Raw genomic sequence first — 23425 nt, 5'->3', positions numbered from 1 at the left:
TTCTTCATGAAGGCCAGCCAAGCTAGACTGGGACAGGATACAAATTGAGTAGTTTGGCAGGGAGTTATATGTCAAGAATAGCTGTTACGTAAGAGCTGACTTTATATTTTACTTCATCTGATACATTTGAATTGAGTAAATGGACCGGAAAGGACCTTCTAGTTTCTTATCCTACCTGTGACAGTAATCGTTAGAAGATGTTTAGGGAAACGATAAATAAACAATGCAAAGGTTTTTTTTTCGGGGTCCTGAGGGAACCAATAAGCCTTAACAGCCCTGAGCAGCCTCACCTGGGATGCGCACTCATATCTTGGCCAACAGGCTCAGAAGCCCAATTTAAACTCACACTTGGCCTTAATCCCTGCCTGAGCTGCGTTGCAGGAGTGCTTATCTCTGACTGTCTTGCCTATTTTTGCTAGGTGGACCCTTGAATGGGTCCTGGACATGGTTCATTACTTCTTTTGTCTGGGATTGTTGATGGATGTGGCTACCCAGTTCTGCTTGGGTGTGGTGAGGCCTCACACTTGGTTCCTGGATCCTTCTCCCTTGGGGAGCATTCCCACACTTGCTGCTGCTCCCTGCCCATATTGTAGCAATATCTCCACTACCTTCCAGCATTTCTCCTTTGTAGGTGCCTGAACTGGAGGACTCAACCTACATCACAGCGGATGTCATTAACAGTGTTTCAATGACCTTCTTTAACCCTGTTTTTGTCTGTTTGGTTGGTTTTTTAGGCAGTTATATACATATATATATGCAGTTATACATATATACAGTTATAGCACTTTAGAGTCCTGGAACTGTTGGAATGGCACAAATCTGTTAAAGTTATAAAAGAAAAGCTATCTAGTAAGCATATATAAAGAAATAATTACGAACATCATCATACTTGTTACATTGTTATGCTTTGCAAAGCTGATAACAAAGAACTGGCTAATGAAAAAATGGATTGAGCATGAAATATGTGTGTGTATATACTCTTAAATAGAGGTGGCTGGGTAAATAAAGTCATCTAATGACATGAATATAAATTTTCAGAGATTGCATCTTAATTGTTCAATCTATATCAATCTCTCCAAATATGCACTCAATGTTTTCCAGTGCTTGTTGTTTAGTAGATGATCCATGAACAGCATTAGACAAAATATCTTGTGCAAACTGAGCTCGAATTGATTCAGGAGAGATATTTTTTGCCTCTTCTGGATCGGTTGGACCCATTAGTTGCCTCCACTCTTCCACAGCATTTTCCTTTGTTAAGACCATTATCACCGATGGGCCCCTGTAAAATCAATATAAGGAAACTCTTACACTTTTCTGAGATGCAGATCTAACTTTGACTTCAGAGGTACTGTGAAGGATTATGGTAAGCATTGCACCATCAGAATTTTGTTAAACAGTTTAAATGTTAGCCTTTTTTTCTCTGAGTGTTTTGTTTAAGACAATATCCTGTGTTTGACAGTCAAAAAGATTACGATGGTCATCTATTTGGATTTGGACTTTTTGTCCCCAAAATATTCTCACCCAATAATTTCTGAAGCAAAACAATACATGCTGTTTTATCAACAGCTAGACTAACAATATTATGGGGAAGACAGTTGTCCTCCACGGGAAGAACAAGGATTCCATCAGAAATTTGTTATTTTTTTGAGAAATAAATAAAAATTAACAGTCACTGTCCGTAAGTTTGGAAAGAATTTTAAATCTTCCTTTTGAAGGAAGAGCAGTCAATGCTAGAAGCCACTAAACTTGCTAGAAAGTGTGACAGAATGCAAAATTCTTTGCCCACTTTGGGTGTAGTATGTTTTTTTGGTACTGTAAATTTAAAGTTTGATGTACACTGACATACCTCAGTATTTCATAATGAGACACTTACTCAGTCATAGAATTCACTAAGTCACCGAAAAATGGTTTTCCTTCGTGATCCTTATAAAATTGTGCAACCATATCACGAGTTAAAGCTGCTTCTTTAATCTTTGAGATAGTAAATCCAGCATCTTTAACTTTTTGCATAATGTCATCTAGGAGAATAACAACAAAACTCATTCTTGAGTGAAATAAGAAAATAATAAAAAATAATAAAATAAATAAAAGTCTGGATGCAAAAAAAACACCCAAACTTTAAAAATTTCATAAAATACCAGATGCTTTAAAAAAAAAATCACCAATATCTATTAAAATTCTACTTACAGTATCAAATAATCATGGACAAAGTGACAAACTTCATCAGTCCTCTAAAATGTACAGAAACCATTGTCATTGCACTAATCTTTCTCTGTGCAGGTGACAAACCCTTACTGTTATAAACTATACCAGTACCATTCACTGCTGTTTCTCATACTGGGCAGAACGTGGACTATAGTTGTAGTGCTACATCATACACCAGCTGACCTGCTAAAATCAGTCTGGATTGTTACAAGAGGGGAAGAAAAACTCACAAAAGCTGATGAAAAATTAACATTAGAAAGACTACTAAAATTTGTTAGGACAGAAAAGAAGAATGTCAAGAAGAGGCCCTGGATAGAGGGTTTAAAAAAAATGGCAACGAATATCTTTAAGGTGATATTCCAAATTGTACATAGTGTACTTTATAGTTTGACCTTTCCTCCTCATTCCATTTGCCTAATAGCAAGTTAAACCAAGGATGGGAGCGCATCTAATTGAGCAGTAACATCTTTGAGTCAGTAGAGATACTTGTATGAAATAAGTAATATGAATTTGGAAAGCTTCCCTTTCCTTTGACTTAGAAGGATGCTGGATAGATGGTTTACACAAGTACTTGGCTTTTAAACTGTTAGCTAAAAACTCTCTCACTTAAATTCAGCACCATTCTTGTGAAGAAAGAGCTATAGGCAGCTTAAGCAAAGGAATTGTGACACTTGAGACCTCAATATCAATTATGCAAGCTCTGTAAAAGCATTTCTCTGCATGGAAAAAGCATTTCAGAGAATAAAAAGAGTGCATATGACACAATTTACTGCATTGCTAATATTTTGTAGAAATTACATCTGTAGCCATAGCCCATATTTTCTAGTTCACTTACCTTTGTGCTCCTTAGCAGCAGCAGGTTTGATTACTGCCAGTGTGTGCTCCTGAGGGAAGAAGAACTCTAATTCCTTCTGAGCATCATCGGGTGTGGAACTACCATGCAGCTGATTAATAGGACTGCTGTCCACTGCATACCGTGCACGTAAACTAGGAGTCATTAAAAGAGTAAGTTACTTAAAAGAACAGCCATTTCGAGCTTCAACAATGATTAGCCTTAACCCAGTGAATACAAATTAATGTTGCTCTGGTGGCTTAAGTGCTTGATGATCTCTCTGCAGGAGTAAGAAGCCTTCATTGTCTAAGGAAAGAAAATCAATTTTTAATTGACTACTTGAAATATGAACATCTTCCCTCCTGTCATCTTGTTATATTTCCAAGATAATAACAGTTCTTGCTTAATGCAACACAATAGGCGAGATGATACCACAGCAGTTTCTTAGAACAACAAAATGAGCAGTAAAAATGAAGATGTTGACTTATAAAATGTGCAGAAGAAACTTAGTCACAAATAAAATATGCTACTGATGGAGAGTTTTCATTAAGCTGATAAAATAAGCATCTGTTCTCAGCAAAAAACCCCAATAAACATGAGATATTACCAGATTTTTTTAATGTAGAGAATTAATAGCAATAGTTCTGTAGACCCTGAAGCCTAAAAATTGCCATTTAAGGTCACAAAGATTCAATTGAAGAGCCAAGTAATCTGCTCATATGACCGTCAGAGCAGGATTACAAAAAAGATTATTACAGGTGGATTCTTCCTGTGGTATGCGCATCTAGCAGTTAAGGGTTTTTCTCTGACTCAAGAGATCTTCTTTTGCATCAATACCCTTTTTTAAACTCAGCTTTTCATTATATTTAGTAACCATTATTTCACAAAAAGTACTATAGTCACTATGTATAATCCGCTTCTTCCAAGACAAGCTTAACAAACTGCAGAAATATGTATTAGTTTCCAGATGATGGCACTGTAGTTACGCCAGTTGGAATGTGGTATTCACTGAGATGAGGAATGCGAAAGTAAATTGGAAGCTGTGAATAATATTTCAGTATTCCAAGTATTACCTGTTTGGATCTTCCTCAGCCCCTTCAAGAGTCGTTGGGCCTAATAAACCTCTCCAGTGTGCTACAGCATTTTCTCGTGTTAAAGCAAGTATAAGAGTTGGACCACTGTAAAAAGGGAAAACTGGCATTAAAAACATCAAATATTAAACATGGTAATTTGTAAAGGGAACTTGATTATATATAGTCCAGGCCAGGAAATGAGCCCTAATAATATTGGAGGATTTAAAAACCTATCTCTATTTAAACAGCTGCAGCCTGATAAATCCTTATGGGCCTTAAACACAAATTTCAAAGTTTCATTTCATTCAGTAATGTCAACATGACAGTGAGAATGTTGTAGAATTGGGCTATGTCTTTATTGCACAATATCCAGACCTTGTCCTAACAAACCAAGAAGAACTGGTTGGAGACTCCATGGTTGAGGGCAGCCATGGTGGAGTTTGGGATCCTGCATGGAGGACAACGAGTAGGACTAAAACCATGGACTTCAGCAGGCCAAACTTTGACCTCTTCAATGTCCTGCTTCAAAGAATTCCATGGAATAGGGCTCTAGAAGGTAGGGGGGTCTAAGAGAGCTGGCTAATATTCAAACATCACTTCCTCCAAGCCCAAGACCAATGCATCCCTATGAGGAAGAGATCAAGTAAAGGGAGTAAGAGGCCAGCATGGATGAGTAAGGAACTCCAGTCAAAACACGGGTGGAAGAAGGATGTTTGTGTAACGTGGAATAAGGGGCAGACCACCTGGGAGGAATACAAGGAGACTGTTACAGTACGCAGGGATGAGGTGAGGAAGGCCAAGCTCCACTTGGAAGCAAATCTGGCCAGGGATGTCAAAGACAACAAGAAGGGCTTCACCAAGTATATCAGCAGCAAAAGGAAGGTTAGGGAAAATGTAGATCCACTGCTGAATGAGGAGGATGCCCTGGCGATGGATGATACAGAGAAGGCAGAGTTACTGAACGCCTTCTTCACTTCCATCTTTACTGCTAAAACTGGCCCTCAGGTATCCCAGACCCTAGACATAGAAGAGAAAGTCTGGCAAAAGGAAGACTTTCCCTTGGTTGAGGAAGATCAGGTTAGAGATTGTTTACACAAACTGGACATCCACAAATCCATGGGCCCCAATGGGATGCACTCACAAGTGCTGAGAGAGTTGGCAGATGTTATTGCAAAGCCACTCTCCATCGTCTTTGAAAGGTCTTGGAGAACAGGAGAGGTGCCTGAAGACTGCAGAAAAGCCAATGTCACTCCAGTCTTCAAAAAGGGCAAGAAGGACCACCCACGAAACTACAGGCCAGTCAGCCTCACCTCCATCCCTGGAAAGGTGATGGAACAGCTCATTCTGGACGTCATCTCCAAGCATGTGGAGGAAAAGAAGGCTATCAGCATGGGTTCACCAAAGTGAAATCACGTTTGACCAACCTGATGGCCTTCTATCATGGTATGACTAGCTGGGTAGACGAGGGAAGAGCAGTGGATGTTGTCTACCTTGACTTCAGCAAGGCTTTTGACACCGCCTCTCACAACCTCCTCATAAGCAAGCTCAGGAAGTGCAGGCTGGATGAATGTACAGTGAGATGGATCATGAACTGGCTGGATGGCAGAGCTCAGAGGGTTGTGATCAATGGTGCAGAGTCTGGTTGGAGGCCTGTAGTTATTGGGGTTCCCCAAGGGTCAGAGTTGGGTCCAGTCCTGTTCAACCTGTTCATCAATGATCTGGATGAAGAGACTGAGTGCGCCCTCAGCAAGTTTGCTGATCATACCAAATTGGGAGGAAGGGCCAACGCACCAGAAGGCTGTGCTGCCATTCAGCAAGACCTGGACAGGCTGGAGGCCTCGGCAGAGAAGAACCTAGTGAAGTTTAACAAGGGCAAGTTCAGGGTCCTGCACCTGTGGAGGAATCAGTACAGGTTAGGGGTGGACCTGCTGGAAAGCAGAACTGCAGAGAAGGACTTGGGAGTTCTGGTCGACAACAGGTTGACCATGAGTCAGCAATGTGCCCTTGTGGCCAAGAAGCCCAACGGTATACTGGGGAGCATTAGAATGTGACCAGCAGGTTGAGGGAGGTTGTCCTCCCCTTCTACTCTGCCCTGGTGAGGCCGCATCTGGAGTACTGCATCCAGTTCTGGGCTCCCCAGTTTAAGAAGGACAAGGAACCACTGGAGAGAGTCCAGTGATGGGCTACAAAGATGATTAGGGGCCTAGAGCATCTTTCTTATGAGAAAAGACTGAGAGAGCTGGGTCTGTTCAGCCTGGAGAAGTGAAGGCTGAGAGGGGATCTCATCAATATTTAGAAATATCTCAAGGGTGGATGTCAAGAGGATGGGACTAGACTCCTTTCAGTGGTGCCCAACAATAGGATGAGGTGCAACAGGTACAGACTGAAGCAAAGGAGGTTCAATCTAAACATGAGGAAAAACTTTAATTTGATGGTGCTAGAACACTGGAACAGGCTACTCAGAGAGGTTGTGGAGTCTCCTTCTCTGGAGACATTCAAAACCTGCCTGGACACATTCCTGTGCAATCTGCTCTGGGTGAACCTGCTTTAGCAGGTGGGTTGAACTAGATGATCTCCACAGGTCCCTTCCAATCCTAACCTTTCTGTGATTCTGTTTTTCTGTTATTTACGTTTTCTCTCCAAGGAATCCAGCACACGGCCTGGATGAAGATTTCTGAACTCTCCTACAGACAACCTAAATGCAGCCTTCCAGAGCAGAGCTCAACTGTTTTCACCCAAATCAATGGAACTGGCCACCGACTTCAACATCTGTCATACAGACATATGAAGTAATTTTTCAAAACCTGATTTATCTGTCTACATATTTGGGAATTATCTCGTTATCTGCAGTTGTCTGGTTCTGGTTTTGAGTTTTACTAAACTCTCAGAAACATGGATATCTTGTAGACATGTATTGTCCATGAGAATTATTAATTGTGGATGTTTCAGTCTTATTTATAGATACACATACTAATTTTTCATTCAACATACCTGGTCATTTGCTCTAGAAGGACTGGGAAGTAGTCTTCATTTTCATGTTCTTTGTAAAATTCACGTACTTGTTCTTTAGATAGGATTATTTCTTTCTGCATTGCTATTTCAAAGCCATCATTCCTTATTCTTTGTAGGACAGAATCTGTTTGAAATATTGAAATAATGCTAAATCGCCATCCATTCACTAATTTGCACAATTGTGAAGAAATGACATGGACTTTCCAATCATACTGTTATGTTTTCACAGGTGAATTAATTTCTCAACTGAAGAACGGAAAACTAATTTAAAGCAACTGCTAGAGGGCTTCAGTATTTGCCCGGATGTTTAGAAAGCTGATGCTCACCTTCCTAAAGTTTTCTCTCGCTTCAGGAACCTCAGTAGGAATCCTGACTGAGAAACATGATATGTGTTACTGTCACCAAAAGGAGGCCTAAGGATTTTGAATAGGTGAATATTCATTTGACTAAGTCTTACAAGACCACATGCATAAGTAAGCATGTTTGGTGCAAGTCAAAATGATTATAATTGGCTATATATGGACTGCAAAACTAGTGCTCTGAGCAACATACTTGATAACAATCAAGAAAATAAAAACACAAGGAGAGGTCAAAATTGCAGTCCTTCAGATCTTTGTGTATAGGTTATTTTCACTACAGAGATTCTCAAGAAAAAATGAAAATATATGCCTGAGAAGAAAAGTCAACTTGTTCAAATGGAGAGTTTCATGCTACTGGGGTAGATTTTCTGATTTAATCTGTAAAAGCATTGTCTGTATAGATCTGCCTTTGTGCAGCACTACCTTATGCAGCACAGAACATACCTAGGTCAGATCTTTTTCACCTTGCCATTGAGCTACCTTTGACCTGTCATTCAAAGATAATATCATCTGCTTTGTTACTGCAGGAAGAATGATTCCTTACACTATACTTTGAAATTTCTAGTTTCTCTGAGAGGTAGTCTAGAAGCATTCCATCCAAGTATACAATCTAAATATGTTCTTGAAAAATCAAGCAAATTAACAAAATAGTTTTGACATTTACATTCTCAATGTATCAAAAACATTAAGCATGTAGCTTTTTTTCCTGACAAAGACTATTGCCAGGTTGATGCTGGGGAGACAATATAACATAAGAAACTTTCATTAATAGAGTTAGAATTTTTAAAGTTCAAAATATAAGACTTTTTATATAGCCTAGATGGAAAATGTAGTTATTAGCACTTACCTCGTCTTTCCTTTAAGAGAGAAGGTCTAATTAAAGCCAAAGTCCTTTCAACTTTTTGGTCTGTCTTATTTTTATCAAAATTTGGGAAAAAGAAGGCAAGTTGCCTGCTGGCCTCTTCTACACTGTCTTGCACATCACACAGGTTTAATAAACTCTCGGTTTCCGTGGTTCCTTCCAAGCTAAGGAGACACAAAGTAATAGATGTATATTTAAGTCACTGCATGCATTGTGTTAACAGTTGACTTCCTGAAAATGAACTTTCTTGAAGTTTAGTAAAGCATAAAAATGGAATGCCAAACTAAGTTTTTATTAAATTCAGATTCCTCACTGAAGTAATGTTTCTGAGAAGAGAATTATTAATCTTCTCAAAAAGTGCCTTGTCACGTGCTATGAAAGACAATTCTCAGCCATGCAGCTTTTCTAATTCCTCTCTAGCTTATTCAAAATAGTCTCTCTGTTTCACTTGACAGAATTATCACTGACAAGTGTACAGTGTATAATGAATTGTCAATAAAAGGATTGTGCTAATTAATGTACAGAATCATCATAAAAAGATAGCACTACAGAATTATCTTTAAGAGAGGTGCTTCTCATTTTTACTTGCTGGTATTTCTAATGTTTATTGAGCTATGTAAAACCAGTAACTTTTGGCCACTTACAGAAAGTGCAATATTCCCCAGTTGTACCAAATTAATGCAGAGAAGGATACAGCAGGCATCAACAAAAATATCAATTGTTATGACAAGTTCTTTTTTAGAACAATGTATTTAATATCATGTTGCTTTAAGTAAATCTCATGTCTAAATCCGAAACTTGATTCAATATTTCAGTTTTTGAGAACACTATCTTTATTGTCTGATGCTTTGTATACAACTATTGTCCTCTTTCAAATTCTCTACAAATATTTGTCATAGGAGAAAACCAGACATTTCAAAATACCATGGTTGTGAACAACTAATTCTTACAATGTTTTTAATGCATCTTGGAGTCAGGGGAGAACAAAACCCAAAAGCCTCCCACTTGTTTGCTGGCTTTTACAGAGTGGTCCCAGGGAGCATGGTATGCCTTGGGTGTCCCCTAGTCTCCCTTGGGCCACATATACAGTTTCCCATCATATATAGGAGTAAACATATGCAAGAATGCAACCCTCAATGGCCAATGCTGGCAGTCACTTTGGGTGAACTATGGCATGGAGTACATCAGCTTAGAAGTACAGCACTGTTCTCATCTCACTGACAACCCATTCAAGGCCAGTTCAGCAATGGCAAGAGATCAGTGCACTTTCCTTATTGTCCTTACTTAGGAAGCAAGGAGCTTCTGTGTTCCCACAGGAACTGTGATTGCATCCCTAGTGATGGTCTGGTGACAGAACAGGTGAAGAACTTTGTTCCCTGGACCCTGTGAACACAGGCACATGAGCATCTGCAACAACGTCCTTTAGTTTATGGTGTGCTGCAAATACTGTAACTGAATCACATATCCACATTTTCACTGTTAGTTACCTGCCTGACTCCTCAGCCTCAGGGTCATCATCCTCACTCAATTTACGTAGTTCTTTCCAGTTAGGAATATCAGCAGGTGCTCCTTTTTTAGTGATTACCAAAACATGGCATGGTCCACTCATCATGTATTGAACAAATTCTTCAAAATCAGGCTAAAAAAACATAATTTTTCCCCTATGAATTGTAGGAACTCCGAGTTTATCATTGGAAATGATGATATCCTTTCCAAAGTAACTCATAATTCCTGTTCTAAAATGACATTCATATACATTACTCAAAATCCTCTAAATTATTTGGGAAGTTTTAGATTAATCGTTTGAGAAAACAACACTATAAAATGTCTAAAACATTATTAATCAAGGTAAATATAGTAATAAAATTCCATTAAGCAAGTACCACATGTTCTTCCAGGTTAAAATGCAAATGACAGGAGTGGAGAAAATCTAGAAGCTCAATGTAATCAAATGTTATGCTTGCAGTAACACGTATAGTGCAACACAACAAACTGCAATACAGTTCCAGGTGTAATTTTTGAAACTAAAAATCATGTAGCTGACTGCAAGTATAGAACACTGAGATATTTGCAAGACATTCCTAGTCTTTTACTTCATTCATATACATGGCAGATAAAACTAACACCAGAGGCAATGTAGGCCCACTGATGAATGGGGCGGGTGCCCTGGTGACAGAAGATACAGAGAAGGCAGAGTTACTGAATGCCTTCTTTGTCTCTGTCTACTCTGCCAGAGGCTGTCCTGAGGAGCCCCGTACCCCTGAGGCCCCAGAGGAAGGCAGGGCGATGGAGGAGTTTGCCTTGGTTGATAAGGACTGGGTTAGGGAGCAATTAAGCAATCTGGACATCCATAAATCCACGGGTCCAGATGGGATGCACCCGCGGGTGCTGAGGGAGCTGGCTGAAGTCATTGCTGGACCACTCTCCATCATCTTTGCTAAGTCTTGGGAAACGGGAGAGGTGCCTGAGGACTGGAGGAAAGCAAATGTCACTCCAGTCTTCAAAAAGGGCAAGAAGGAGGACCCGGGCAACTATAGACCGGTCAGCCTCACCTCCATCCCTGGGAAAGTGATGGAACACCTTACCCTTGGTGCCATCTTAAGACATATCAAGGATAAGAGGGTCATCAGGGGCAGTCAACATGGCTTCACCAAGGGGAAGTCGTGCTTGACCAACCTCATAGCCTTTTATAACAAGGTGGATTGACGATGGCAGAGCAGTGGATGTGGTCTACCTTGACTTCAGTAAAGCATTTGACACCGTCTCCCACAGCATCCTCACGGCTAAACTGAGGAATTGTGGACTGGACGATTGGGTAGTGAGGTGGACCACAAACTGGCTGAAGGAGAGAAGCCAGAAAGTCGTGGTCAATGGGGCAGAGTCTGGTTGGAGGCCTGTATCTAGTGGAGTGCCTCAAGGGTCAGTTCTGGGGCCAGTACTATTCAATATATTCATCAACGACTTGGATGAGGGAATTGAGTGTACTATCAGCAAGTTTGCTGATGACACCAAGCTGGGAGGAGTGGCTGACACGCCAGAAGGCTGTGCTGCCATCCAGCGAGATCGGGACAGGCTGGAGAGTTGGGCAGGGAAAAAATTAATGAAATATAACAAGGGAAAATGTAGAGTCTTACATCTGGGCAGGAACAACCCCAGGTTCCAGTATAGGTTGGGGAATGACCTATTAGAGAGCAGTGTAGGGGAAAGGGACCTGGGGGTCCTGGTGGACAGCAGGATGACCATGAGCCAGCACTGTGCCCTTGTGGCCAAGAAGGCCAATGGCATCCTGGGGTGTATTAGAAGCGGGGTGGTTAGTAGGTCGAGAGAGGTTCTCCTTCCCCTCTACTCTGCCCTGGTGAGACCTCATCTGGAATATTGTGTCCAGTTCTGGGCCCCTCAGTTCAAGAAGGACAGGGAACTGCTGGAGAGAGTCCAGCGCAGGGCAACGAAGATGATGAAGGGAGTGGAGCATGTCCCTTATGAGGAAAGGCTGAGGGAGCTGGGTCTCTTTAGCTTGGAGAAGAGGAGACTGAGGGGTGACCTCATCAATGTTTATAAATCTATAAAAGGTGAGTGTCACAGGATGGAGCCAGGCTCTTCTCAGTGACAACCAACAGTAAGACAAGGGGTAATGGGTTCAAGCTGGAACACAAGAGGTTCCACTTAAATTTGAGAAGAAACTTCTTCTCAGTGAGGGTGATGGAACACTGGAACAGGATGCCCAGGGGGGTTGTGGATTCTCCTTCTCTGGAGACATTCAAAACCTGCCTGGACGCCTTCCTGTGTAACCTCATCTAGGTGTTCCTGCTCTGGCAGGGGGATTGGACTAGATTATCTTTTGAGGTCCCTTCCAATCCCTAACATTCTGTGATTCTGTGATTCTCTTTATCATGTTCTTTTCACTCCTTCAGTTTCAACCTTCAATCCAGTAGATTTACATTTTCTTCAGAAAATATCTTTTGAAGCTGCTGTGAGGTTGTAATATTTTTTCCTTGTATGTCACCTTTATCAGTTATGTGAATTTCCTCAAATATATTTTCTCATTTAAAATATTTGACCAAATCTCTTCTTTACCAGTCACCCTCATCTGATTGTGTATGATACATTTTTCCTTTAATAATATGGGAATGAAATATTCATGTGTCCTTTCAATTAATTGCAATTCTCTTTTGATTATCTTCATATCCATGCATAAACTTAACCCACTTCACAAGATGAACTAACTCAAAAGAGATAGAATAAACGCAAATACTAAAATGTTTAGTACAAAGCATAAAGAGTGTATCTATACTGTTGTGGCTTCAAAAGTACACTTGCTCACATTAAAAGAAATAGATGTGGCTATTAGATTTGGCTCTTTTGGCTCACTCAGCATCATTAAAAAGAAACCGTTTCTGCTTCCAGTTATATCTGGAGGTCTATTATCTTGAGTCTTCATTCTGTTACAATAGGCAGCCTCTGGAACTTCAGCAAGGTTGCAGAGTATTAAACCAGGAATAATTTTGCCCACTGAACACAAAGCAATCTATATTCCATATTGTCACCTTAACATAACTATTTTTCAGCTTAGAATTAAACTTTAAGAATGGCAAATAATTGGCTTCTCAATACAGATAGGGTCCTCTGAACCATTTCTGATAGTTTATAGTAGTTTTGTTATTTCCTCTGTCCTAATGCTGGCCAGGATCTGCTTCAGTGTAGTAGTGCTGCCATATATTGAACACTACATGCTTTTTCTGTCTTTGCTCCTCCCACATCTCCCTCTACACCTAACTTATCTTAAATTTGGCTGCCAGTCCTATGAAGATAACTTATTTTTACTTCTATTTCAAAATCATCTTTGTCTAAACTAGAGTCTCAGCTTTGACAACAACAAGCTCTTCATGATTCCTTGTAAGCTCTCCCTGTTACTTCCTTTCTAAACTGTAGTGCAGCCATCTGGTGATCACTATCTTTTTCTCTCTGGCTTCAGTAGGAGCAATCTTGTCTCACTCTTATTCGTTTGGAACGCCACTGGAATACTTTCCCCGCTTCTTCTTTTGGTTATGCTAACACTTTCATTGATCCCTCTATTGGCCTCTCTAATAATATCAAACTAGTTCTCTGCAAATAATTGCAGCCTCTGTTTATCTTTTGCAGATCGTAAATAGGAGAAGGTAAACATATTTGCTAAGCAGCTTCATTTTTGCGATCCAGATCTTTCTGTAGAGTTAACTTTAGCTACCATATTGCCAAAGCACTTGACAATATCCAGGTGCTAGTTTGCTAGACCACTGGCATTTAATGGTGATCAGCATAATTTCATTGTTTTCTTGAGCTGTCTGTACTTAGCTATTTGTTGTCCCCCAATATAAGGCCAGAAAAATAAACTTCGATGTAGACGCTTTCTGCTTATGCATGTGCTTGTTTTCAGTACTACCCTGTGATAAAACCTGCAAAGAAAAAAATAATGTAATATATACTATAACTTATTTTCTGACTGGAAGTGTATGTGTCAAAGAGATGTGTACTGTCATGTAGATGACACCGGATTTTGGATTTGTGCTACATTGCAGCACCTAATAGCCTATGTTTAGGGCCATGACTAAGGGTCATATACATTCTGCTAACAGAAAGAACTACAAAATCTTTTGGTATTTAATTGGAATTTGATTTAACTTAGTTGGAATGTTAGAGCGTTACCAAGACATATTTGTATGAGTCAGGAAGAAAAAAAGAGGGATAATTTTTTCTATGTACTAAATCTACATTAAATCAGTTCTTCAACATACTAAAAATGTACAAGACAGAGATTTGCAAACACATACAGCTACAATGATAAGTTTTACCTGCTCCTTCTATTTTGGCTTTCATTTGGTTTTACCTGTTCTTTATTGTGGTCATAGAATGCTCTGATTTGCTCTTCAGTTAGCATTTTCTCCTCTGCTGCTTCAATGGTAAATCCTGCTCGTTTAATCTGCAATTATTCAGTTATTACTCAGTGGCCTTTGAAAATGGTTACATACAAGATCATGTGTTATTGTAAATCTAAAGATTGATTGATTTTGGAAAATATCTTAAATTTTAAATTCTCTAAAATATTCCAAATATAACTGCTGAGTTTACGTAAACTAAAGTTCCAGCTTTTCGAAGCACTTCACTAAATTCAGGATTATAATTCCCACTAAATTAAGGTTTGTGAAAAATATAGTGCAGTTCAATGTATGTGTTCATTCAGTAGTTAATAATAACTTTTATTTAACATTGAACGAACTCATTTTAACCATTGTGAGTGATTAACGTGCAACCACTTCTAAAAATGTTATTATAAACTATATTATAATCTTAGTAGTTATATAACTGGATACTTGTCAACAACTGTTGTACCCGGCTAAACTACTTGTCTTTAGAAACAGCAAGTAAACAAAAATAAAATCTATTTTATTATTATTTTAAGTTACATTACTGCATTAAATTTAAGTATGTGTAAGAGATGCACACTTACATGACCTGTATAAAATTTCAGAACCCACTGTTATGAGGTTTATGCCGTATACTAATATTCAAACTACAAAGGCACTACCCAGCCCAAATACTGATCATATGTCAATATTAATCTGCTTAGCAGCACTTTTCTCTTTAAAAGCCCATATGATGCTGCTGAGTGTTTCCAGACCGTCTTGACAAGGCTGAATGTGGAAACATTATGGGTGCACACCTCATAAGGCAATGCAAACTAGCAGCTGCTCAGCTCCAGCTAAATTGCTTTCAAGCACTACCTGCTTCTTTTTTGTCTTTGCTGAATTTTCTTCCTTTCTGGCCAAGGCAGGATAATTGCAGGAACAACCTATACAATACTCTGATTTTCTTTCCTGCAAAGGTCACTGGCCCTGTCATAACACTTTTTAAAATTAGCATGATTTTATTTTGATATACAGTGTTATGAGGCATTTTTTGTAACAGAAACAGTGAGAAATTCCTATAATTTAAATGTGCATTACAATAGTATCATATTCTGGAAGGCAAAATAATTTTTCTTTCACTGCGTGATGGCTTAAACAAACATTGAATCCTTGGATGCACTCCTGTGTACTTACTGGAATCTCATTCTCCAGTGCAGGAACAAATACTGCACTACTGACATGTATTAGTACACTTACTAGTGCACATGAATTAGCCTGACCATCCACATGCATATATTGTCATATATGTCTGTGTACAGACTCTCTTCCATAAGGAACTGGTTAGTTGATTTATGCGTGCCCACAATTCTTAAAGATGCTCTGAGAAGAATTAGCTTTACTAGCACAATTTCTAGTTCTTGTTTCTATTGCAATATGGAGGAAAAAAAAAGACACTTTTCTGATTTCACATGTCGCTGATTAACGTAGTTTGAATCAATGTCATACCTCATCAACATACCTCATCCAGTGATGTCAAATGTTAAAGCAATAGTGTCAAATTGAATGCTAAATTATTTCAGGTCAAAATTATCTTGCTTTTATCATCCTTATCAGAGAAGCATTAACAGGTCTTGTTCTAAAGCCTGGGCATAAATTAGGTCCTACTTTATCTTACATCTTGCTACTATACCTATGCTAAAGAGGATGAATAAATCTTCAAATTTTGTCTACCTTTTTTTTAATTTCTTTTACGCGTCCCTCTAAGACATCAGCAGGTTTTATAATTCCAACAGAGTATTTGACTGCTTCCTCTGGGAAAGGGGAAAAAACATGTGTCAGTGAATACATTTATCAAAACAAATACACAACTGAACTTTCCATTACTTACAAGAGGGTTTCCCTATATAATTCTCCATTTTAATATTGAGATGGCCAAACAGGGGTTCCAAAAAATGCTTGACTTGAACATGTAAAGTATGTCTTGGAGAGTGGAACTGTCCTTGACCATCCCTGAAATCCACATTCCTTATGAACCACTAGTGTTTTGGGTCATATGGTGGAGAAATGATTCACATACAGCTAGGTGTGGTGGAAAAACTACTGTTTAAGGGTGCTTTGTCTGGGGAGCTCTATATGTACAAGAGTAAAAATATGAAACAAATGAATACTACTAAGGAAAATTCACTAAGTGAAAAATTGGATGAATATTGGAGATTTCAAGATTTCAAGTAGTTCTGTGATTCTATGATTCTAAATAAAAAACATGCGGAAGAAAAGCAGTTGGAATTTACAAAAGTCTGTGGCTTTGATAACGCTTTTCCCCAGTCACTAGCGGGGTTCCGCAGGGATCCATCTTAGGGCTAGCACTCTTCAATGTCTTCATAAATGACTTAGACTCAGGACTTGAGGGATTACTTAGTAAGTCTGCTGATGACACAAAATTGGGAGGAGCTGTTGACACTCTTGAGGGCAGAGAGGCCCTGCAGATGGATCTGGACAAATTGGAGAGCTGCGCAATCACCAACCACATAAAGTTCAACAAAGTCAAGTGCCAATTTTGCACCTGGGACAAGGCAACCCTGGCTGTACGTACAGACTGGGGATGAGATGCTGGAAAGCAGCTCTGTGGAGAGGGATCTGGGGGTTCTGGTCAATGGCAAGTTGAACAAGAGCCAACAGTGTGTCCTGGCAGCCAAGAGGGCCAACCATGTCCTGGGTGCATCCAGCACAGCATTGCCAGCCGGGCAAGGGAGGGGATTGTCTCGCTCTGCTCCGCACTGGTACAGCCTCACCTGGAGCACTGAGTGCAGGTCTGGCCGCCACAATATAGAAAAGATATAAAGCTACTGGAGAGTGTCCAGAAGAGGGCCATGAAGTTGGTGAAGGGTTTGGAGGGGAAGACTGGCTAAAGTCCACTGGGTGGAGACCTCATCATGGTCTACAGCTTCCTCACAAGAGTAGGAGGAGGGGCAGGCACTGAACTCTTCTCTTTAGCAACCAATGACAGAACCCAAGGGAATGGCAGGAAGATGTGCCAGGGGAGGTTTAGGTTGGACATTAGGAAAAGGTTCTTCACCCAGAGGGTGGTGGACACTGGAACAGGCTCCCCAGGGAGGTGTCACGGCCCCAAGCCTGACAGTGTTCAAGAAGAGACTGGACAAGGCCCTCAGACACATGGTGTGAACTGTGGGGTTGTCCTGTGCAGACACAGGAGCTGGACTCGATGATCCTTGTAGGTCCCTTCCAACTCAGGATATTCTATGATTCTATGAAGTCAAATATACATTTCTTGTCATAATAGATGTCTGTTTCCTCAGTATTTGTGGATGCTGAAGTAATTTACTGGTTATTTATTATGACTGTTGAAGTAAAACATGCTTGCTAACACAATCTAATGTTTAAAACAAGAGGTCTTCCTGGTTGTAGACATACAGTTACAACATCCATAGCATACAGATCCTTGAAAATTGACAGAAACTGGTCAGAATATAAACTACATCTCTCTTTGCAGAATCTAAGGTTTACAGTTAAGCGTGAGCATGTAATTCAATCAGATCCCAAACACTGTAGAAGAACTTGATAGCTCTAACGGAAACACCAGGCTACCACTTGTTTCCAGTACCAGAAAACACTCATAGGCACCTGCACATGGTAAGGAAAGTATTACCACAAAGCGTTAGTGTATTATGGCTTCTGAGGGATCCTTTAACCTGGAGCTGAACCCAAGCTGAAAACTCTGTTGCCTGATTTTGTCACACTTTTAGGTTCTGTGGATTAGTGCAAAGTCTATATAATCCTAGAGGATTTACAATACTGTACTACTAGGTCTCAGAGGGTTAAAACTGAGGTCAGGAACATGTCACTTGAATCATATAATAAAGAAGACATGAAGGAGAAGGAGAATGGACACAACTTAATCTGTGACAGTGATTGAATGCCTTATCACAGGAAAAAAAAAGAAGGCAAGATGAAGAAGAGAGGATGAAGTAGCTTATTCCACCTGAACATTGCCAAATGACATTCTGTGCATATACAAAGCAGTAGGAAGCTTCGATAGCCACAGATAACAATAAAAATAGAAAATATGTAGGTCCTAGCTCATGACAAGCCTGAAATAAATCACAGACATGAGACTTACAAACAGGATGGTGCATATTTTAAAATCTTTTTGGAACCTTATCCTACTATTGTTGGTTTATGCTCTTATGTAAGTCTGGTTTTTAGTGCTTAAATCTAGTCTGATGAAAGAGTTAATTAAAAATAATCTGAAATACAAGGCATGCCTTCAGTCTGAGATTAATTCTTCCAGTCTTCACAGGTTGCCCTCATTTTGGTGTTCCTGTAGAACATCCAAGGGTCAAGAAGCACCATGTCAACAAAAGTACATAGCTAACCCAGGGACTGTGTAGAAGTGACTTTCAGACACTAGTTTTACACATGAAAATTCCTGCCATCTAGTGCTGCTGCTATGTGCCAGGGGCAGGAATTCTGAAGGTTCCCAAAGGAAAGTGAAAACACTAATGTCGACAGTCCAATATGTTAATTGTTGACAGGAGAAAGCTTCCCCTTAGTTTGACATCCTCAATCATAACCTGTTATGTTATTAATTCAAAGGAAGGTCTATTGAGGCTGAACATACACAATTCTTAATAAAAAACCTAAAAAGACATTTGTTCTTTTTCTTTCCATTAACATTTCTAAAATAAACCAAATATATTTACCCTCAGGTGCATTGCCCTCAACACTCTCTTCTGATGATTTATCTTCTGGGAAAACAAGTTCATCTACCTAAGGTAATAGTAAATACAGCACATCGCCAGTGTGAAGCTGAAGTCACCGAACACACTTGTCATATCTTTACAACATTTTTGTCTTAATGTAATAGCGTATTAGCTAACCAGGAAAGCAAGTAATTCTAGGAAAGACCTTATGCTAGCCTGATTTTCCTTAACTGAGCTACAGTTTGTTAAAAGCTTCCTTTTACTGTAAGCAGAGTTCTTTGATTTCCATTTTCGTTCAAAAGAAACAATGAGACATGACTATTTCCCATGTCTTTATTTTTTTTTTGTATAATGCGTTCTTACTAAGTTATATATGAAAAATAGTCCTGAAAGAAAAAAAAAAATGACTAAAACCTTTATGTGTTAGTGACATTTCATCCATTTCTCCATTTCTTCCACTAATAGGTTAATCCATAAATTTCTTAAGTTTTTATAAAGTATAATTTAATGGAAATTTCTAAAAAACCACCTCATATATGTCACTATACTGTCAAGAAAAAAATACCAAAAATAAAACATTACATTGCAGAAAACACTGTCACAGACATTGAGAGAAACTATGTAAGTGTAAAAAAATATTCTTATTTAAATATCTGGTTTGTGTGTACCTCGATGCGTTCCTTCTGTCCAGCTGCGATTTGCCTCTCTTCTTCCACTAGCTCTATTGTTTTCTTAGTTAGAAGAGGAGCATTTGCACCTCTCACCATGGCAATAATTTTGCCATTCTGTAAAAGAGAAAATAACACTCTTGGTGAGTTTTCATTGCTTAGTTTACACATTAACTTGACTTTTGGAACATGCTCTATCTTGCTATTTCTTTTTTTCCAGCAACAGGACCACTTCCTATGCCCTCTGAAGTGAATACCAAATCTACTACTACCTCTATTAGTTCAGAATGAAGCATTCTTACTTTTACTTCCCTCCTTTTCTGCCTCATTTTCTACAGTTATTTCTGGGTTTACCATTAATAGTACAGTCAGAAATAAATGCAAATATGGAATTTACTAGCTCTTAATTTCTATAACATGGAGTTTTCTATCTTTGCATTACGTTTCAGTGTGTGCTCTACTACACTTAGGAGCACCATAGTTAAGCTAACTACCAATGATCAAAGATACTGCCAACTTCACTTAGCAGCATTCAGATTAAAACCTGAAAGTATCTTGAAAGTATTGTTGTTCTTGGCCCTTAGTTCTGGGAACTCAAAGTCAAAAAAACCCCACTGCTTCATAGTGAGCAGTGATCTACATTGGAGTCATAGGAGAACAGCCTGTCTGTATCCATCAAGGAGAGGTAATAAACATATGATTCATTGTTACAATTGTTCTGGTGAAAAAAATGCATTTAGTTGTTTATCTTGACAAACTTTAAGTGGCAGGAAATGTAAACTTTTTCCCTGAGGGAAAGTGTGCATGAAATAATCATTTCACTGTAGACATATGTGGACACTTAATGTGAGGCAACTCTGAAAAATTTATACTAATTTCTGATTAGGTAACTACCTAAACTATGGCTACCACAAATCTTCTGTAGCTGTATGTGCAGCAGCCATAACAAAAAATGTGCTCGAGAACCACAGATTTAGGCATGGGAAAGAGCCCCAAGTAAACATCTGATGACATGATCCTACATACTGTAAAATGTAAATATCTGATTTATATAGCTTCACATTTCTTCTTAATCTGCTGAAAAATTAATGCAAAAGTAGGCAGCACATTGAAAGAAACTGATGTGACGTACTTACAACACAAAAAAGGAACACGGGTTCACATCTTTTCCTAAATGGTTCCAGAGTTGGAATGCTGTCAGCCTCTGCCTGAAGTTAGATGAAAAAGATTGTTTACTTATGTAAGTGTGTATATGTATGCATGTGTATATGTATATATATGTGTATATATATATATGTATATGTATATATATATAAAACTTTTTGCCTGAAAGAAAATTGCAGTCTTGTATACTTTGGTGTTACATACTCAAACTGCAATCTTAAATGCAACTAACAATCCTTATGGCATTTGCTGGTGATGAAGAATGAACTGGTTTGGTAACATGGGATTGGCCTCTGTATTACAGCAGCTAATCACGGAAGAATACGTTATCCTAATGCTGTTTTCCTATGTAGGTTGTAATAACATACATAAATGAGGAAGTAGCCCATACAGTCTTGACAGAAGAGATTATTCACTGTATTACATTCTTTGTCACATGTGGTCAACTCTATGAACACACTTGAGATAATCTCTGAACACCTTTTTGTGTATAAAAAATACAAGTATTTTCTGCAGAAATGCTTTCATCAGGCATTTGAAAGTTCTCAGGAACACGAAAAAGGATGAACTTGATCAACATCTGGGAGGAAGTGAATCTGTGAAACAAATTTATCTAGTTTGGATATGATATATACCTCCTATTCCATGCTGCTAATGCAGAGGAATATTTTTATACTATAGCTTTAGTGATAATTTATTTTTCAATTCCTCCTTTTTGTTGTCTTAAAAATGAAATAAATGGGAATGTTTGGGAAAAAGGCTTAACAGCATTTTTCAGGGATGTAAGAATTTTAAATGTGATAATCAATAATGTACAGACTTAAACTAAAAATCATATAGTCCAGCTTTTGAGTGTTTCTGCAATCCCATCAAGAAAAACAAAAGTTGTGGGATATCAGGTCCCTTTCCATTATAGCTCCTTCCATATTTATCATAGTTTCTAATCTACCTCTAAACAAAGTCTTAACAGGAAATATGCAGAAGAAGAGGAAATTAGGCCAAAATCAATACCACATATTAAAATGAAAGCTCTGTATAGGCAGATATAAAGAGATATTTAAAATAAAATGTAAATAAAGTTCCATACAGAATTTACATCCTTACCACTGCAAAATGCAACACATCGTCATCATCAAACTCAGTCTTCAGTTTTCTGAACAGATTCAACACAGCTTTGCAAGGACCACACCAAGCTTGATACACGTCTATTACTAAAATGAGATAGTTTGGAATTACAAGCAGCTGACTTGTGGAACTTATAAAATGAGACATATTTATGAACAGTAGTGGGACGGTGTTCATATGCATCTTTCAGTCGTCTCCTAGTCAGTGAAAGCATCATGAATACACCAATGTATTCAGTGGATACACTACAGTTTCCTCTTTTATTTCAATTACTTTTGACATCAACAACCTACTTCGTAATACTATTTGAGATGATTAATCCAAACCACTATGTCTCTCTCATATTCCTTTTCCTTTTAGTTGTTCTTTTTCTTTTACCACTGTCGGTTTTCATTCTTATCTAGGTCTTTATTCTACAGGATTTTACCTCCATAAGCCCACACAGATAATTTCTTTCCCATTATTGCTCCACTGTAGATAAGATCCTATCACAAATTTGTTCCTTCTATCTAAATAGACTTTTTAGGAGACTTTGGAGACACTGTCATTGGACTGAGTAAACTGAAAATAGGGGATAATACACATCATTGAACATGTGCTCTCAAGAATGCTGACCAATTAACTGCTCAGTACAACTGTACAGTATTAATTTAGTCTGTACAAGATTTTAGGGAAAAAATTCCACAGAAGTGTCCTACCTCTTACCATACAGAATACCATATTGTAAAGATATTTTCTAAACATCAGACTATAGCAGTGCATAAAATTATGGATAATATGATTTGTGACAAGTATTTATCAGAAAGACAGTATATATTCATAAACACAATACATAGATTTATAAAGACATTAATATAAACTTTCTCTAAAAGTTAATGACACCAGTCTTCTAGATTTATGACAAGTATCTATTAAATATGATATAATATATACGTATGAAAAACTGTATATGTTTTCATGGGAGATTAAACAGAAAATACTAACAGTACCTACTACACCTTTCTTTAGCAACATTTCATCCCACTGGTCTTGATCGGTTATTATGGTCTGAAATAAAATGAATTGACATTTTAACTTCTTACAAAAGTGGACAAAATCTATACCCATTAATCTCTGGAATTGTTCAAGTAATTAGGATTTATACCTGGAACTGGGTTTCTTTCTTCTTGCTTGCCATTTCTCTGTGATTACAGGAAACATATCAAAATACAAAGTCCATTAAACAATTTTTTAGAAGAACATGTGACAAGCAGAACTGATTTACATGTTTTTCAGCACAGCACTGCCTTCCGATTCCCTTAAAAAATAACTCAACTGAAGCCCCTACAACAATGACAGTTAACACCCTGTGTCAGAATTCTGTGGTGCAATATACAACTTATATGCAAACCCCACATAGCACAGGAAACAGAATAAAATTTAGTTTCTTAATCTCTTAAGATTTTCAGAATTTTTTGGTCTCAACAATTTTTCAAACTTATAATTTTTCTGTTCAGAATGGCCACAAGGACCTTGGATGGGA

The 23425-nt window shown here is 38.5% G+C and overlaps 1 protein-coding gene across 1 annotated transcript; it reads right to left on the bottom strand.

Annotated features, from left to right (window-relative positions):
• Window positions 1–1056: 1056 nt before the first annotated feature.
• Window positions 1057–23080, bottom strand: NME8 (NME/NM23 family member 8). The gene is made up of 15 exons (XM_065629758.1): window positions 23048–23080; window positions 22893–22950; window positions 21883–21989; window positions 20751–20822; window positions 19615–19731; window positions 18947–19013; window positions 15957–16036; window positions 14207–14299; window positions 9831–9982; window positions 8329–8507; window positions 7102–7246; window positions 4111–4215; window positions 3041–3192; window positions 1874–2018; window positions 1057–1279 (listed from the first exon to the last, which is right to left on the bottom strand). Exons 1-15 carry the CDS (start codon window positions 23078–23080, stop codon window positions 1057–1059), a joined length of 1728 nt encoding a protein of 575 aa, XP_065485830.1.
• Window positions 23081–23425: the final 345 nt, after the last annotated feature.

Source organism: Caloenas nicobarica, chromosome 2 (assembly GCF_036013445.1).
Source record: "Caloenas nicobarica isolate bCalNic1 chromosome 2, bCalNic1.hap1, whole genome shotgun sequence".
NCBI classification, from domain to species: Eukaryota; Metazoa; Chordata; class Aves; order Columbiformes; family Columbidae; genus Caloenas; species Caloenas nicobarica.
This window is presented reverse-complemented; position numbering and strand designations above follow the sequence as displayed.

Bases quoted from the DNA above. Each gene is read 5' to 3' on its own strand.
- NME8 (XM_065629758.1), bottom strand. From the start codon at position 23,080: ATGGCAAGCAAGAAGAAAGAAACCCAGTTCCAG. The intron at 8,508-9,830 runs GTAACTAACAGT...GTGTCTCCTTAG, and splicing joins GAGGCTGAGGAGTCAGGCAG to CTTGGAAGGAACCACGGAAA. The intron at 1,280-1,873 runs GTAAGTGTCTCA...TTGATTTTACAG, and splicing joins TTAGTGAATTCTATGACTGA to GGGCCCATCGGTGATAATGG.